Source organism: Coturnix japonica, chromosome 1 (genome assembly GCF_054131305.1).
Source record: "Coturnix japonica strain WE chromosome 1, WE-NBRP24, whole genome shotgun sequence".
NCBI lineage: Eukaryota > Metazoa > Chordata > Aves > Galliformes > Phasianidae > Coturnix > Coturnix japonica.
The window spans coordinates 40,860,161-40,875,168 of record NC_140663.1 but is presented as its reverse complement, the minus strand read 5'-3'; the positions used below and the strand labels follow the sequence as shown (position 1 = coordinate 40,875,168).

The 15,008-nt window shown below is 45.7% G+C and overlaps 1 protein-coding gene across 2 annotated transcripts in view; it reads right to left on the bottom strand.

Annotated features, from left to right (window-relative positions):
* Positions 1-399: 399 nt before the first annotated feature.
* The window catches only part of PLXNC1 (plexin C1), a 65,393-nt gene continuing 50,784 nt past the window's right edge, over positions 400-15,008 (bottom strand). For both annotated transcript variants that reach the window (XM_085538635.1, XM_085538638.1), the window contains exons 22-31: positions 13,463-13,640; positions 12,789-12,892; positions 9,685-9,739; positions 8,815-8,846; positions 8,618-8,725; positions 6,975-7,138; positions 6,537-6,684; positions 4,459-4,599; positions 4,293-4,367; positions 400-3,364 (exon numbers count right to left, since the gene is read on the bottom strand). In XM_085538635.1, coding sequence (XP_085394761.1) covers positions 3,260-3,364; positions 4,293-4,367; positions 4,459-4,599; positions 6,537-6,684; positions 6,975-7,138; positions 8,618-8,725; positions 8,815-8,846; positions 9,685-9,739; positions 12,789-12,892; positions 13,463-13,640 — 1,110 coding nt within the window. In that variant the 3' untranslated portion in view covers positions 400-3,259. The remainder of the gene's footprint in view (positions 3,365-4,292; positions 4,368-4,458; positions 4,600-6,536; positions 6,685-6,974; positions 7,139-8,617; positions 8,726-8,814; positions 8,847-9,684; positions 9,740-12,788; positions 12,893-13,462; positions 13,641-15,008) is intronic.

Below are 15,008 nucleotides of genomic sequence, written 5' to 3'. Positions count from 1 at the left end.
GTGTGGGGGTAACTTTTTTTACTTGCTGGTTGTTTGTTTTTTTTCCAGGATACTCCAAAGCAAACTCCTTAATGAAAAGTGTTTAATAGTTAATTGCATGCTGTTGATATGCTGTAGGAACAGCCAGCTGAGGAACGAGCTGCAGATGGTGACTGACGTTGTCACAGATTCCGCTTTGCTCTCCAGTGTGTTTTCCTTTCTGTACTGCAGGTAAATATAAGTGCTGTATTACAGTTTCCTAAGTGCTCTCCAAGGAAAGTAGTACGTGGCACCTGTAACTGCTGGAAGCAATGGGGGCTGGTTTTACTGCATCTTGCCCTCCCTTCTCCTGCCAGGGCCTGGGCACCACTACCGAGCTGTTTGCTCTTAACCATTTTAAAACACACAGAGGAATCTAACCAGCCTTCAAATGCATTTTATTCAAGATAAACCCATACAAACACCAACATGTATTTGTCGTTTTGCACGTTTTTCAAACCATTCATTTGAAACAACAGGTTAACTTCTGTACAACAGGAATTACTTTACACATTAGTAGCATTTGACTTTAAATGACTGCAAAATAATGCTCTGTAAGCTAGTGTTAGAAAATAAGCTGTTTGCGATAGCAGTTTGCCTGTAAACATGTGGAAATCAGTTCGAGAGAGGTTTGCTTTCATTTCAGAGAATGCGACTACATTTGTTGGGTTGCCAGAAGGCAGCTTTAGTCAGACCTTGTTTTGTCCGAGTAACAGCAGACTGCCAGGGTGGGAGTTGTGCCTATGTTTTGTGAGGTCCCAAACCTACCACAAGAGCTACAATCACTTCATTATACTTCACGTCACTTTGTGAGATCCACTTCATGGGTTACAAAGTCCCAGCATGACTTTAAATGGGCTACAACAGAGTGAAGCTGGTTAGGAGGCTCCAATACAAGGCAAGAATCCTATTCCAGGCCGTAGGCAAAGCTACAGGGCCTGCTTTGACACATACTTAATCTCTAGAAATCATTAACGCCATTGCAGCAAACAAGCAGTAGTACAAATACAGAATAGGACTGGTTTCAGTTTTCTCATCATATCAACACACAGAGTGAGGTTCACAGGATCAGACCCACGCAAACAGATTCTATTTTACAGCTTTCCAAGCAGAAGCAGCGAGTTGTACTTCTGCCTGTACAGAAGGTCACTGTTGAACAAAACGATCGCGTTTCCTTCTAATGCACTTCCAGCCAACAACCGAAATGGAGCTCAGCTCATTAGATGTCTGACTGCAGCCAGCAAACCACTGCTGCCTGTCCTTCAGTGGCAGTTACTGTGCTTTAGTATTGATTGGTTTGATGCTGCTTTAAAAAGCTCAGGTGAACAATATTAAAAATCACAGCCCTTCAGTACAGCTGATCTGCATTTTTGTGCTACTCAAGCCACAGTCCACTGCTTTAGGACAGAGGGCAAGATAGGTTAGAACTGGTTCAGCTTTTTTCCATTAAAATAAAACTGATCAGGCTGTGTTGTGCCTGGCAGAGGAGAGAACTGCTGAAAGCACTGCAACGTTGTAGTGCAGCTTCCTGAACAAAGCCATACATTCCATCAAGTATAAAGTGTAAACTTAAGAGCAAGTATAAGACTTGAATTAAAACAAAGCCCTCACAGTATGGACTGGCGGCTCCCCTCTCTGATATGCAAGAGGAACAATTTGTGCAATCATACGGCAGGGAGAGGGAGGACCAGCAGGCAATGTGTTTTGTTTTGTTTTCCTGTGATCACAGACACCCTTCCTTCTGCCCAGGTGTGGCTGTTTGCCCTCCCTGCTGCTGGCCGGCCATGCACAGCCAGCCTGGCCAGCTCCGCTCTGCTGGTGTGCTGCGGCCTCTGGGCCTCTCCAAGGCAGTGCTGCACCAGAACGCCTGTCTAGAGTGCTCAGCTGTCTGGAAGCCACGTGCCGCATCTCTGCCTCATCCCAAGACCCAGCAGGTGCTGCCTACTCCAAGTGTGAACTGCTCGTACCAAGGCAGAGGACAGCACAGGGCTGCTGCACTGCCTGCAGTGGTGGGGCCCTCAGGAGCCTTGAGGCAGTGCTTTTGGGGCCTTTTCCCTCATGGTAGAGGAGATGCCGCTGATCAAAGCCCTGCCTGAAACCTGGCTGCTGGCTGAAGCCTTAGTATGAGCCATTGTGGCAACCAAAGCAGAGCCCACAGTGACCAAACCTTGCAGCTTTGTTGTGGTTTGTGGGAGTGTAGCCGTGTGGCAGCAAAGCAGCACCACAGCTCTTCCATTTGGGTGTCAGCCACAAATGCAGTGCTCCTTCCTCCCTGGTCTTTCTTTGAAGACATCCACACCTCACAAACCACCCCAGCAGGATGAGGGCAGGCCGCCCCTGCCCCAACTAACCTTCTTTTGACAAAGCCTTTGTTTGGACGTGGAATAATAAAATGAGATGCTGGCACTGGGTCTGTGAGCCACCTGCACACGGGCGGTGAGGCTCACAGAGCTGGCAGCCAGGGGCCGTGCTCTGAGCACAGCCATCGCAGCTGCCTGTTGTGAGGCAGCAGGGCTGCAGAGGTTACACCTGTGAAGCTGCTCACAGGGCTTTCACAGCTTGTGTAAGGACAGAGGCAGAAATGTAAACAGACTGACACCAGTGCAGGCCCTTCCTCCGAAGCCCTGTTCAGTGGTTGGCTCCCCCTGCAAAGCCATTTCTAAACTCCTGCGGTGAGCTATTTGCACTTCAAAGCTCAGCCCCACCCCCTTGCTAAGCAAGTGTCACTGGGCTCTTGTTTTTCATTGCAACAGGAACCAGACTACATTTGTCTGGAAGGAAGGAGCCTGCATCTGGCCAGCGTGCTGACCCCACAGCCTGTCTGCAGAGTGTCGAGGCTGCGGGAAGGGTGTGGTGAAACATCAGCTTTCTCTCTTCAAAACAGAGCAAAGCAACGTAAAGGTACACGTGGGCAACTCCGAGCTTGCAGCGTGCAGCTCCTACAAGTTGCATTTCAGTCCGTGGGAAGCTTACTGAGGCAGTAGCTTTGAACCAAAAAGGTACCTGGGTTCAAGTACCCAAAACCTCTGGGCTGCCAGTGCCAGCCTCAGCTGCACCATCACATTGGCATGTCCAATATCCAGCCCTGCACACCCTTCGTTCCCAAACTCAGGTATGGAATGGTCAGAGTGAAGCAGTGTCCAAGTGTCTCGAGCCCTGTACAGAGTCATTCAGAACTGCCTGGGGAGCAGCAGCGCTTATTTCAAGTTCCCCGCAGTGAAGCTGTGAGGCAGTGCTCTGCTCAAACCCATTTGCATTTCTTCTTTTCATCAAATAAGGCTTTTACTTGCTGGAGCTGTTTCTGGACATCTTCAAACCCCCGTTCTCGCTCGAGTTTGCTGACAATCTGTTAACAATTAGCAAAAAGGAGAATCATTTTGTTAGTGCTTCTTTGATTTGCTGCTCTTTAAAGCCTGCTTGTCTGCATTCCAGCAGCCACTGGCAGATGAACTCATCTGAATGCCCGTCTGTATGTAAACATTCTCGTCTGACTTCAGCACTTCATTTTGGTAGCTTTCCTTTCAAGGCATTATAATTACAGCATTTGCAACACTTCTACACAAGGAAGAAGGATGGAGCCAAGCTAAGAAGCAGACAAATCCCCCCCGCATTCAGCTGCTGGAGTAGGAGGGGCGGTTATCTCAAGATAACTTGAGATGTTGGAGACTAGAAATGGGAGCCACCGGGTGCTCGGCAGCTGGGCACTGCAGCCAGGCTGCCACTGTGCTGCTCAGAGGCCCTGGCACTGCACCTCAGTTGTCTCTGCAGCTGCAAACACTGCAGCCTCTCATGAAGAGCTGAGCAGATTGAAACGAGAACCCCCTGGGGCAAAGCGAGGGCAGGGAGCTCCTCACAGGGCGGCCTGGAGGCAGCCAGTGGCTAAGTGCACCCAGGTTCTTTGCTAGTAATAGCACTATAGCTTCTTTTCCTTAAAGGAAAGGCTGTTGGAGCAGAGGGCTGTGATGGGAAAAGAGCAGACATGTCTCGCTGCAGGGCTGAGTGCTTAGCTGAGGGGTTCGTGCCAACTGTTAAGATCCCTGGTGCCGCATCCTGATCTGTTTTCTCACTCCCCAGAGAAAAGGAGAGCAAGCACAGGAGCTGTGGCAGGCATTAAGGGATACTCTGTAGTATCAGTGCAGTGCTGACAGCAGGGTGAATCATGCCCTGGGCCAGCGACCCCATGTGCAGAGGGGACTGCAGCAACTCCACCTTGGTGCACCCAGCAGGGAGCGAGGCCTGCCTGGGTTGGTGTGCTGGGCCCAGTGAGTGCTTACCTCATCGTAATACTTCACGATGTATCTGTAGATTTCCATCAAGGCCACTTCCTCATTAAATTCATTTTCATGTTTCTAAAACAGAAGAACAGCTCTGGTCAGATAGTTCTTGTTTTCTAAAGAAACAAAAAAGAAAGCAAATGAAGCTGGCACTGCTCAACCGCACCTTAGATTCCTGAGTTAGAAATTCTTCAACCTCTGAAGTGGTCAAGGGAGGCAGATCCCTGATGGCTTTGTAGTACGCCTTCACCTCCTTCTTGTAGAGCGGAATGTCCTTAGCGTAGAGAAGCTTGTTTGTTGGTGCTTCCTTAAGAGAAAATATTGGAAGCATCGTCAATTTTCACAGCACGCATTTCCAGAGGTTCCACCTCCACACAGTTAATTGCATCTAATTGTGGCTCTGTCTGACTCACTTCTCTTTGCAGCGGTTCCATGCAAACAATCAAGGTCACAAAAGAAAAAGAACAGACATCGGTAACAGCTCACCGTGTTTTGTGACGGCTGCCATGTAATTATTTTCAATGGCATCAGGAGTGCTGATCATTTGTCCCTCAACATTTTTCTTTCTAATCTTTCCTCTTCTCCTCTCTAGAACTGAACAATTGTCAGAGCTGAAGCACAGGGCTCCAGGGAGAGCAGATGTAGCAGAGCTGTAGAAAGTTCATACAATCTTTGGAGTTGGAAGGGACCTTCAAAGGTCACCCAGTACAACTTCCCTGCACTCAGCAGGGACAGCTACAGTCGGTCAGGGTGCTCAGAGCCCAACTCCAGCCTGACCTTGGATGTCTCCAGAGATGGGGCATCCACCACCTCTCGGGGCAACCTGTGCCGGTGCTTCACCACCCTCACTGTAAAACACTTTTTCCTTCCATCCCATCTAAACCTCCACTCTTTTAGTCTGAAATCATCTCTACTTGTCCTATTACAACAGACTCTGCTAAAGAATCTCTCCTTTCTTGTAACTCCCCTTTAGATACTGACCGCTGTGCTGGTAGAGGTTCCCTAGAACACTGTTCCATGCCATGCCTACCCCTCCTGGGGCTTTAAGAGTGTGCAGAGCTGACCGCCAGGCAAGCACAGCCAAAGGGACTTATTTTTTACCCCAGGACTTGAGAAGCCCAGGTGAGCACTGCTGACCAGGCAGCTTTTGAGTCAGCTGAGGAAATAAGTGCTGGTGTTTGGTAGGAGCCAAAGCCCCATCTGGAAACCATGACTTCAACATGCAAACGTGGGGGCTGGTAATTTCCTGTAACTAACTGCTCACATTTAAATTCTGGGGACTAAATGGCATGGCCATGTGACACTTCGCCTCCCCTGTTTCCACTGTGTGATGAAGCATTTTCAGCATGTTTGTTTTCTAAGTGCCTATAAAGAATGTTCTAAGACGAAAGGCTAAAAATGATGAAAGTAAGTTCGTTTCACTAATATCTAACAGTATGTTAACAGCATCCCAAACCACCATCTTTCAGGACACCTTTTCACATGACTAATGGGAGCTGTTGCAGCAACAGGACTTCACGATGGATGGTAGGTGCAGAAACTTAACTGCAAGTAAACCCTGTAGCTTACTATTACTATGACTGTCTTCTGCACATCAGCAAGTGGCAAAGTTTGAAATACTTCTTAAATACCATTAATGTTTTTATGACCTCTGCTTAAAAGCTTCATTCAAATTTATACCATTTCCACCCTCTTCCATATATTCTATTCACTGCAGTCTTTTACAAGGGTACATAACTGCAAAACAAGGGGAAATAATAGTTTTAAGTTGAAGGAGGGAAAAATTAGGTTGGATATCAGGAGAGAGTTCTTTACAGAGGCAGTGGTGAGGTGCAGGAACAGGCTGCCCAGATGTGGATCCAAGGCTGTGGATGCTCCATCTGTGGAGGTGTTCAAAGCCAGGTGGGATGGGGCCCTGGGCTGCCTGGACTACTATTAGATGTGGAGGTTGGTGGCTCTGCATGTGACACTGGGGGTTGGAGGTTGATGATCCTTGAGGTCCCTTCCAACCCAAGCCATTCTATGATGCTATGAAGATAAGCAGCAGTTAACCATACACATAACTGTTTTCCTGCTGTATCTGTCTACTCTGATGAATTCTCCATAGTCTTGTAACATGGAGCGACAAGAAATGGAAGCCTGGCTTAATGACACCACAGCCAATTTTGCCCTCAGCTTCAGTAGGTTCATTAAATAGCCGGAAAAAACCATCACTGGTTGAGAAGTTGCACAGGGCAGCATTACCTTCCCCATTGTCTGTTCTGCTAGAGAAAAGGCATCCATGAAAGCTTGTGCGATGACAGACAAACAGCCATCTATATGTGACGTCTTCTTAACATCAAAGACAAACTGGGGATTCTTCAGTATGTTCACCCAGAAGCGCAGAGGAAGACTAGACAGAGAAAGAACAAGCACCTTGAAGATTTAACTCAGGCCACACAACTGCTTTGCAAGGGTACTTTCATCACTCTGCCCTCATGGAAGGAAGCAGGTTGTTGTGCTGTTTGCTGTTACAAGAGGCACTGGGGAAAAGAGGCTACAGAGCAAACCCATCAGTCGGTCCCCCCTCCACCTACAAATACCACTCTCAGTCTTTCTGGATCTTTAGTCAGTGTGCATACTCTGAAGCCCTGAGAGCTATGTGGAGACCACATACACTCCCATGCTGTCACACGGACATACCTGTTGGTTTTCCATATGTGAACCACATCGGGGTCAGTGATTCTTTTGCTCTCAGCCTGGGCATCCAGAAAGTCAAAAAAGTACTTGATGGCAACAGGTGCTTTATTGTTGGGTAAACTCCAAATACTCCGGAAGAGATTTTCGACAACGGAATGAATTGCAACCTAAGAAGTAAGGAAGCGAGGAGCACTACCATCACAAAGGTGAAAAACAAGATTTGTCATCGCTGAGAGCTGAGTGTGCCCCGGAGAACCACTCATGGAAATTACAATGTGTTTGTGGCAAACACCTGGGCCACGGGCTATAGGCAACCAACAGTCAGTAACAAAACTGAAACTACAACTACTCCACAGCGAGCCGCTTTCACACATCGCTACTGCTCTGCCCACGGGAAACAAGTGACAAATGGTATGTGAAAGGAATCGCTTGTGGTGTTTCCTGAACAAAGCACAGAAGCTCTTCAAACACCGTTCACACCTCTGCTGAAGGCATCCGAAACACGTGGCTGCAACAAGAGGGAGGTGAGGAACTGAAGTTTAACCAGCTCTTTAGGGCATGAGCCTTCAAGCTGCCATTACAGATAGAATATGAGCTGCTCTCACCGATAGCACCTCTCAGCCAAGGCACCATGGCTGCTGATCTAATTCTAGGATAGTGGCCTTGGGTGGCATACGAAGATGAAAAACTAAAAGCTGGGTATTTCTGATCCAGAAGTGAAGCTGTTTGGCTATCAAAAGCAAGGCCCGGGCTGCCGATGGACCCACTGACATGTTCACTAATGGTTTACTCCAGCAATTCCTAAGGGCTGATGCAAGTTTCCACGCCTAATGAGAAGTGACCGGTCTTCACTCCCACTTCACGTAGTGTCCCAAATTGCCTCAGATGCTATCAACAGTCTAATTAAATGATGATTGATAGTTTTTTAAATGCAAGAAGGCGATTGTCATCATCATCCCTTCAGGCCCTTGTATCTCACAGCTCTCAGCTCGGCGCACTGATTAATATTTTAAGTAATGTGCTGCTCAAAGAATTTTACATCCCATCTGAGAGCGTCAGAAACAAGATGAAATTACTGGAGGGAATAAATGTGGCTTATTCCCAAGGGATGTGAACTGTACATATTAAGTAATTGTATTACCAATCCCGAGGACCCTGCTTTTAAAAATACATCTAGTTATTTTGGATGCTTCATTTGAGATCATTTCATTTCATGGGCAGCATTTGCTGAAACTCAGGCACTGGAACTTCAGGAGTTGCCTCCAAGCTGGGCAAACTCCACCAGAGAGCAAGAGAATGGAAGATGAGAGATGGAAAGGGATTGTTCTTGCTCTGCACAGCTCAGTGGCAAAACTCAATTTCTATAGCCCCAATTAAATAAAAAAGCTGCATTTCTTGGGGAGACGGAGCATGTGACATAAGTGTGAATAGGAGTATTTTAGAACTCTGGCATTAGCAAACCTGAAGTGTGGCTATCTTTGCAAGTGGTCACAGTCAGTAGTTAGCAGAGTGATTTTTCCAGGCCTTTTATTTAGTATTTGATAACACGCAGGAAGCTTGCATCATTTCTGCTTAAATTTCTATTTCCTTCGTGCAAAACTTGCCAAGCCTAACACCAGCCCCCAGACACAATGTTCACAGCTCACCTTGGTTGACAGCAGCTTTGTCAGATACATTTCTTTCACTTTGAATTTTTGCTTTCCTTTGTGACCCGATCCTTTCAGGTCTTTGTTTGCTTCAGAGTCTGGTAAAATCTGTCACAATAAGATTAGAGAGATTACACAGATAGAAATACATTTTGGTACTACATCTACTGTGTAACAGTGCAATGACTTGAACTCACCAAGTGACAGTGCTCGTCAGAGTAGTCCATATCTAAACAACAGAAAGCAAAGAGCAAATAGGTATTAACGAAACGCATAGCTACCAGCTGTGAACTCTGTGCTGTGATGCGTCAGGGTGCTGAGCAAGCAGCTCAGTGTCAAGCTTTCTTGCCTGCAGGGTGGGGGAAACCCCAGAATGGCACCAGTTCTGGGTCACCTCCAAGTTCCAGCTTGTCCCACCAAGACAGTCATCAGCTGCTGCTGGAGTGAGCTGGCTGCAACTCACAGCCCCTCTGAAGAGGGTGATCAGCTGCAGCGGAGGTGACTGCACAGTTTCATGCCTGGTAAGAGCCCCTGGTGCGGGCAGGCTGAGGTCAGGTTTGAAAGCAACGGCTGGGAATGGGCAACTGTGCTCTTGCTGAGGGAGAAGGCAATGCCACCTCATGACTGACTCCCCAGAGGCACGTCTTCTGACTTCGGATGCCCACTTTGATGGCACATTGAGTCAGAGTCACACACCACGTGCAGTTTTCTCCCCAGGGGTTGACGCACTGGAGCAGGGTACATTTCCTGTGCTGGTCTCATCCATCTGTGCTACTATATGGGCTTCCCTGCTTTCCTGCCTATGAGTTTGTACCTTGAATCATTCAGCAGCCAAGGACCGTAAGTCCTGCCTCTCTTTTCTTTGATTTCTTTCTTCTCCCTGGGCCCACTGTGCCTGCCAGAAGCCCCCCGCCAAGGTACCATGGCTCTTCATCTGGCTCGGTTCTGCTGAAATGCCAATTTTTCTGAGCTGCTACTGACTGAGACACAACCTGTGTAAGCTCAGCTCTCTGCATCCCCAGCGCCTTCTCCACAAAAGATCAAATAGATTGCAGTTCATTTCTTACCTGATCGGTTACTTCTCTTCTTTTTCAAGACTTTTACGGTCGCCCCATTTGCAATCTGAAAGCAAATCCAAACATGTCTAGCTGAAATAGGTCACACTGAAGATCCAACCCAGTGACCCCCAGAGCTGTTTTCAAACTTCATTCCCAAAGCCACCAACTTGTTTACGCCTCATACAAGGTCAAGATGCACATCTAGTTACCTCATGAGTTTTAGAAAGATCTCCCCTCTCCTTGCCTGAATTTGTAGTCCTGCCAGGACAGTGACTGTTATCTTTAAATGGAAGTACAACTCATGCTTTTATTGTCAGAGAACAAGTCCAACATGGCTCACACTGAGAACCACACCACTGCTCTGCTGTCAAACGCTGCCTTTTGCCAAGTGCTAGTTTACTTCACTCTATAATTACAAAAACAACTGGCCAGTTCTAAGAAGGGAAATATGCCAAAATATTTCAAGTGTCTTTTAAGCCTTGGCAGCCAACCCAGTGCGAGAAAACAGTTAAAACATTAAGATACACTCGATCAAAAGCCGCGTCTTGCACCAAAGAATTATGCACTTACACTTGCTCCCAGAAAGTAAATATAATCTGTTTTATAAGCCTTATTTTTTGCAGCGTTTCCACTTATCATACAGTGTTTCAAACTCTTCAGATAACACAGAGCACTTTAAAACTTGGCACAAATGAGAATCCGCTCTAACGCTATCTCTTGACATGACAAACACCCAGAGAGAACAATTTTCCTCCTTCTTGTCCCTGAAAACAGGCAAACAGTCCCTGAGCAGCGTGGGCCACATGCTGCTGACAGCAAAAGAGCAGCCCAGTGCTGGGATGGCATCTCCTGCCCTAAGGGAAAAGGAGGGCTCAGGAGAGAACTCTGCTTCAACCTCAGGCGCGGAGGTGCTACTGCAGCACAACCAGGATCTGAGCCCCTCCTTCAGCTTTTACTTCTGGCGCAAGAGCTGCTTTTAGAACTGAATAGAATATGCTTCCCCTTCTTTACTATTGCTACAGTGGACATACTTAAAATTTCTTTTAGTTTGATCTATAAAAAAACCCACGGTATAAACCCTTATCTTGGGGTCCAACTGCCTGTCCTCCCTGTAATCATTATTTTCAAGGTCTGTGTTGGTTCCTAGAGAGTGTGATGCCACTACAGCCTGAGAAAATGAGATCCATGACTAGACAGCAGATCTGAAGGTGGATATCTAGTTCTCTCCTTGCATGGGAAATCAGACTTCATGATAATCAGCAGCTTTCTTGCCTAGGCTTGTAGTTATACTCATGCAAGCAGAGCATGCAGATCTTATAAACAGTCACATCATTGTCCCTACAAGATCACAAACTTACAAAAGAAGGAACACACAAGCAAGAAACACACAAAGTTATCTGTCTCTTCAGAAACACCACACCAAAACTCTCCACTTCTGCATTCTCAATGTAGAAACTGCCCTTTTTTTAAAGAGTGGTTGGTGTGCGCAGGACCTTTACAATGCAACCTTCATGCTTGAGAATCTTAAAAAAGACTCGGAGGTACTTCTCAGTTCCAGCTGTTTGATCAGTTTATAGTGTTTAAGGGTGGTAAGCAAACAGAAAAGTTCTGGCTTGCCACAGAACTCTAGGTACTGTTGGGGTGGTAAGCTCAGGCAACATTACTACCCTCACACAGTGCATGCAAAGTTTCCACTTCTTGCTTTGCTTGCCTCTATGTTCCTTTTTGCACCAGTGTACACACAAGAAGATAAACTGGATAAGCTAATTCCTGATATCTGCTACTAAGATGCTGCCTAAAATGCCGGTAAGCTCTGCCTAAAATGTACAGTATCTTCTCAAGGTCAGAAAAAAATGGACTTAAATATCTAACAGATATACCCAGCACTATTTCCATGGTGCAGCTGCTAAGCTATAATTAGTATAGTTACAGCTTTGTAGAAAAGAACAAACCTCCCATCTAACTTGCATCTGCCTGCAGAAACCACAGACGAAAACAAGGCCTGGGACAAAGACACCCAGGGATGGCAGTGATCAACTGGAGCAAGCTTCTTTGCCACGAGGTACGGCAGCCATGAGCCACAGCACACCATGAGCTCAGGGAGCATAAAAAGCTGCCCTGTAAAGCGAGGCAGCACTTGCAACAGCTGCCTGCAGTAAAAAGGGCTGGTACTATCATACGAGGCACAAGTTTAGATACTTCATCAGATTCAAACCTACACTGACCTTTACTGCATAGATGCTGACTGCAACACTGCAATGTCCTTATTTGTACAAAATCTCTGCTAGAGTGGAGGGAGGTCCCATGCTGACGTACAGACAAGATTCAAGAGAAGCACAGGAAAATCTCTAAGACACTGGACTGGGACTCAGGACATCTGGTTCACCTCTGTCTTCCTGGGATGTAAGGAGGGCAACAAATACCACCAATGGCAACTCCTTGACAGGCAATGCTGCTTGCTATGCTTTTGCAATGTGTGGGATAGAACTCCCAAAAGGGTTCTGTCCCTAAATGTGGGCCTCTGTGTTGTTGCAATGATGGAGAGAGATGGATGCAGCTTTAAAAAGGACTGCTTGAAAACTAGTTGCAATTGGAAGCAGAGGGGAAAACTTAAGGTATAAGTGGTAATATAGATGGAAGCAGAAACAGGGAAAAAAGGGAAAGAATAAAAATCAAACTCATCTCAGCAGCCATTTTATTCTGACTCTCAATGAGCTTCCACAAAAGTTCAGACAAGGAAAAAAATGAGATGGGAAGAGGTTCACAGCTGCTTATGGTGAGACAAAAACTCAGCAGCAAAGAATAGAAGAGGCTCAAGACAGAGATCATAGCTGGAAATCAGATGATCTTTTATCTGAATAGTCTGACTAAAGGAACCGTTTCTCTGCAAGGAGCCCTGCAACGAGCAAAACTCTCTGAAAAGCAGTAGAAAATGTGACTCATTGGTAATAACACCGCGGGTCACATTTCTTTCCTTCTGTTGGTCACGCTCAGCTGCATCTCCAAGATTTTAATCAATCGAGATATTTCTGTGCAGACAGCATTTAGAAATGGGGGGGAAAAACTGCTTCTCAATTCATTGCTATTTATTATTCATTGGTTTTCCTGCTTACCTTGTAATGAGCAATGGTATTTAGCTTCGTTATCCCATCCTCCATCATCTCAGAGGTACCATCAATATCTAACAGTTCTCTTTGCTGCTCCTCAGACACAAGTTCTGCAGTATGACAGCAACAGAAATCGATTACATCTCAACCGCATTTTCACCATACAGACGGTTGTAAAGAAGAACACGGCCTAATTATTTTTGTACGAGTGGCTCCCAACTAAGCTCTGCTCCTCTCTGTCCCTCTGCGTGTTCACATGGGAGTGGTTTTGCAATCCCACACTACAGATTATTCTTATAGAGAGACAGTCAGGATGGCTTCCATTCCTGGAAGCTATTTTGTGTTGGTCAAGACAGAGTTTTCAGAGGTGCAAAAGAATAGCAGGTGATAGCACAGGTTTGCCCTGCTGCTATGGCTGTATTAGGACTAGAAGACACAAAGGGTAACATGTTCACTGTTAATGCATACCAAAGGCCCTGCAGAAGTGAAACAGATGCAGTTCTGCTGTTGGTACTATAAATCATGCTGTGCTTCCCTAGAAATACCTTGTAATAGATAATGTTCTGCCTAAAAGTTAAAATATAAATATATCAAAGCCAAATGCAGGAATTCCTAGAATGAAAACTCCACTGACAGATGAGTCAACGTGATGAAAATATAACACAGCGACACGCTCTTACCAAGACCAATCTCATCCAGGTGAAGACCATAGGGAAAGCCGTTCTTATTAAGGAAAGCTTGAAGGCTCTTTTCCTTGGTTTGGCCTATGGTGTCACAGTCCAGCACATTAACTTGAATAGTTTGACAGGCATCTCCACTCTCATTCTCTGGGATTTTTTCAAAGATAACGTTCACAGTCTGGAGGAAGAAACACGAGTTATTCCGACTTTAAGGGAATATCTGGCATGGGAAACCTACAGCAGCCTCCTAATAGAAAACCTGACACATTTTCAGCACATTCATTATTAAGCTATATTGAATAAGGATTATTAGAACAGATTAAACAATGAAGCATTTAGAACTCCTTATGTCTGAAGATTCAAAGACACACAACTATGTCTTTCCAAAAGTGCTTGTTGTATTCTGCTTTTGCGCAAATCTTTTTAAATGAATTACAACAAAAGGGCAGGAAAAATTACAATACATGTTCTGAAAAAAAAACCCAGCAACAACAATACAAACAGACCCCAAAACAGTTCTTTCCTTTAAAATGAATGTCTTAAAAGAGAAAACTGTAAGTGACCAGAGATAAGGTTGCTAAGTAAGTTGTCATGGTAAACATGATTGATTTTGAGCAGATAGGAAGCAGTGTTAAAATACATATTTACACCAGAGGATTATGCTGAGTAACCGTATTATACAAAACACAAAATACACCTCCCTTGGAGACATCAGTGTCTGTCTACACACAGCCACATCCCTAAAGGCAGGGCTGGCATGGTCAGCTGCAGAAGCAATGGAAGGGAAACACACATTGCGGAAGTCAGAACCCAAAGTTCTGGTTCAGATCTGCACAGAAAAGTGTAATTTAACCTATGCTGTGTTACTCCAGTCAAACAACTCAACAGATCCTATGGTCTTCCTAAGAGCAATCCCTCCTAGTGGCACAGCTTACTGCCCACAGACACATCACTGTCCAGCTGCATGCACGCAGATGTTCTGCTGGTGATGTCTCCAGACAGAATTACAGCAAGAACTCCAGGTGTCTGCAAAGGAAAAATCGACCTACTTGAATCATTCTGACTGTTGGACACCAATGGTATAACGACTATTGTGTGACTGAAACGTGGGGACTGCAGGTACAACTCAATAAAGGAGTGACGGTTAAAAGAGGAAGCAACTGTAAGTGTTTATTTTCTTCCTGCTGTCATGTGAAGGAAAGAACTTGTGTCCAGGTTGCTGCAGGAGCATGCTTTGTCTCTTCTGAGAAAAAGGAATAGTTATTAATAGCTCTGAAGTGCTCTTTTCTGCTCTGCTACCCAGCAAGTGTAGAAATTACCAGACGCTGCTGGTATAGAAAGTAGTCCAGTATGACATTAATGAATTTCACTGCTTCTATGGAAGCAAAAGAATTATTAAAACAGGGTCGCGCAGCTATGAAGATCAGGATTTAATGAAGACTAGGACATAACTAGAGTAACAGAGAATAACTTCATCATCAGGACATGGAGAGGCTTATGTGAGGAAAATGAGTCCACCAGAGGGACAGACAGAACAGAAGAGGAG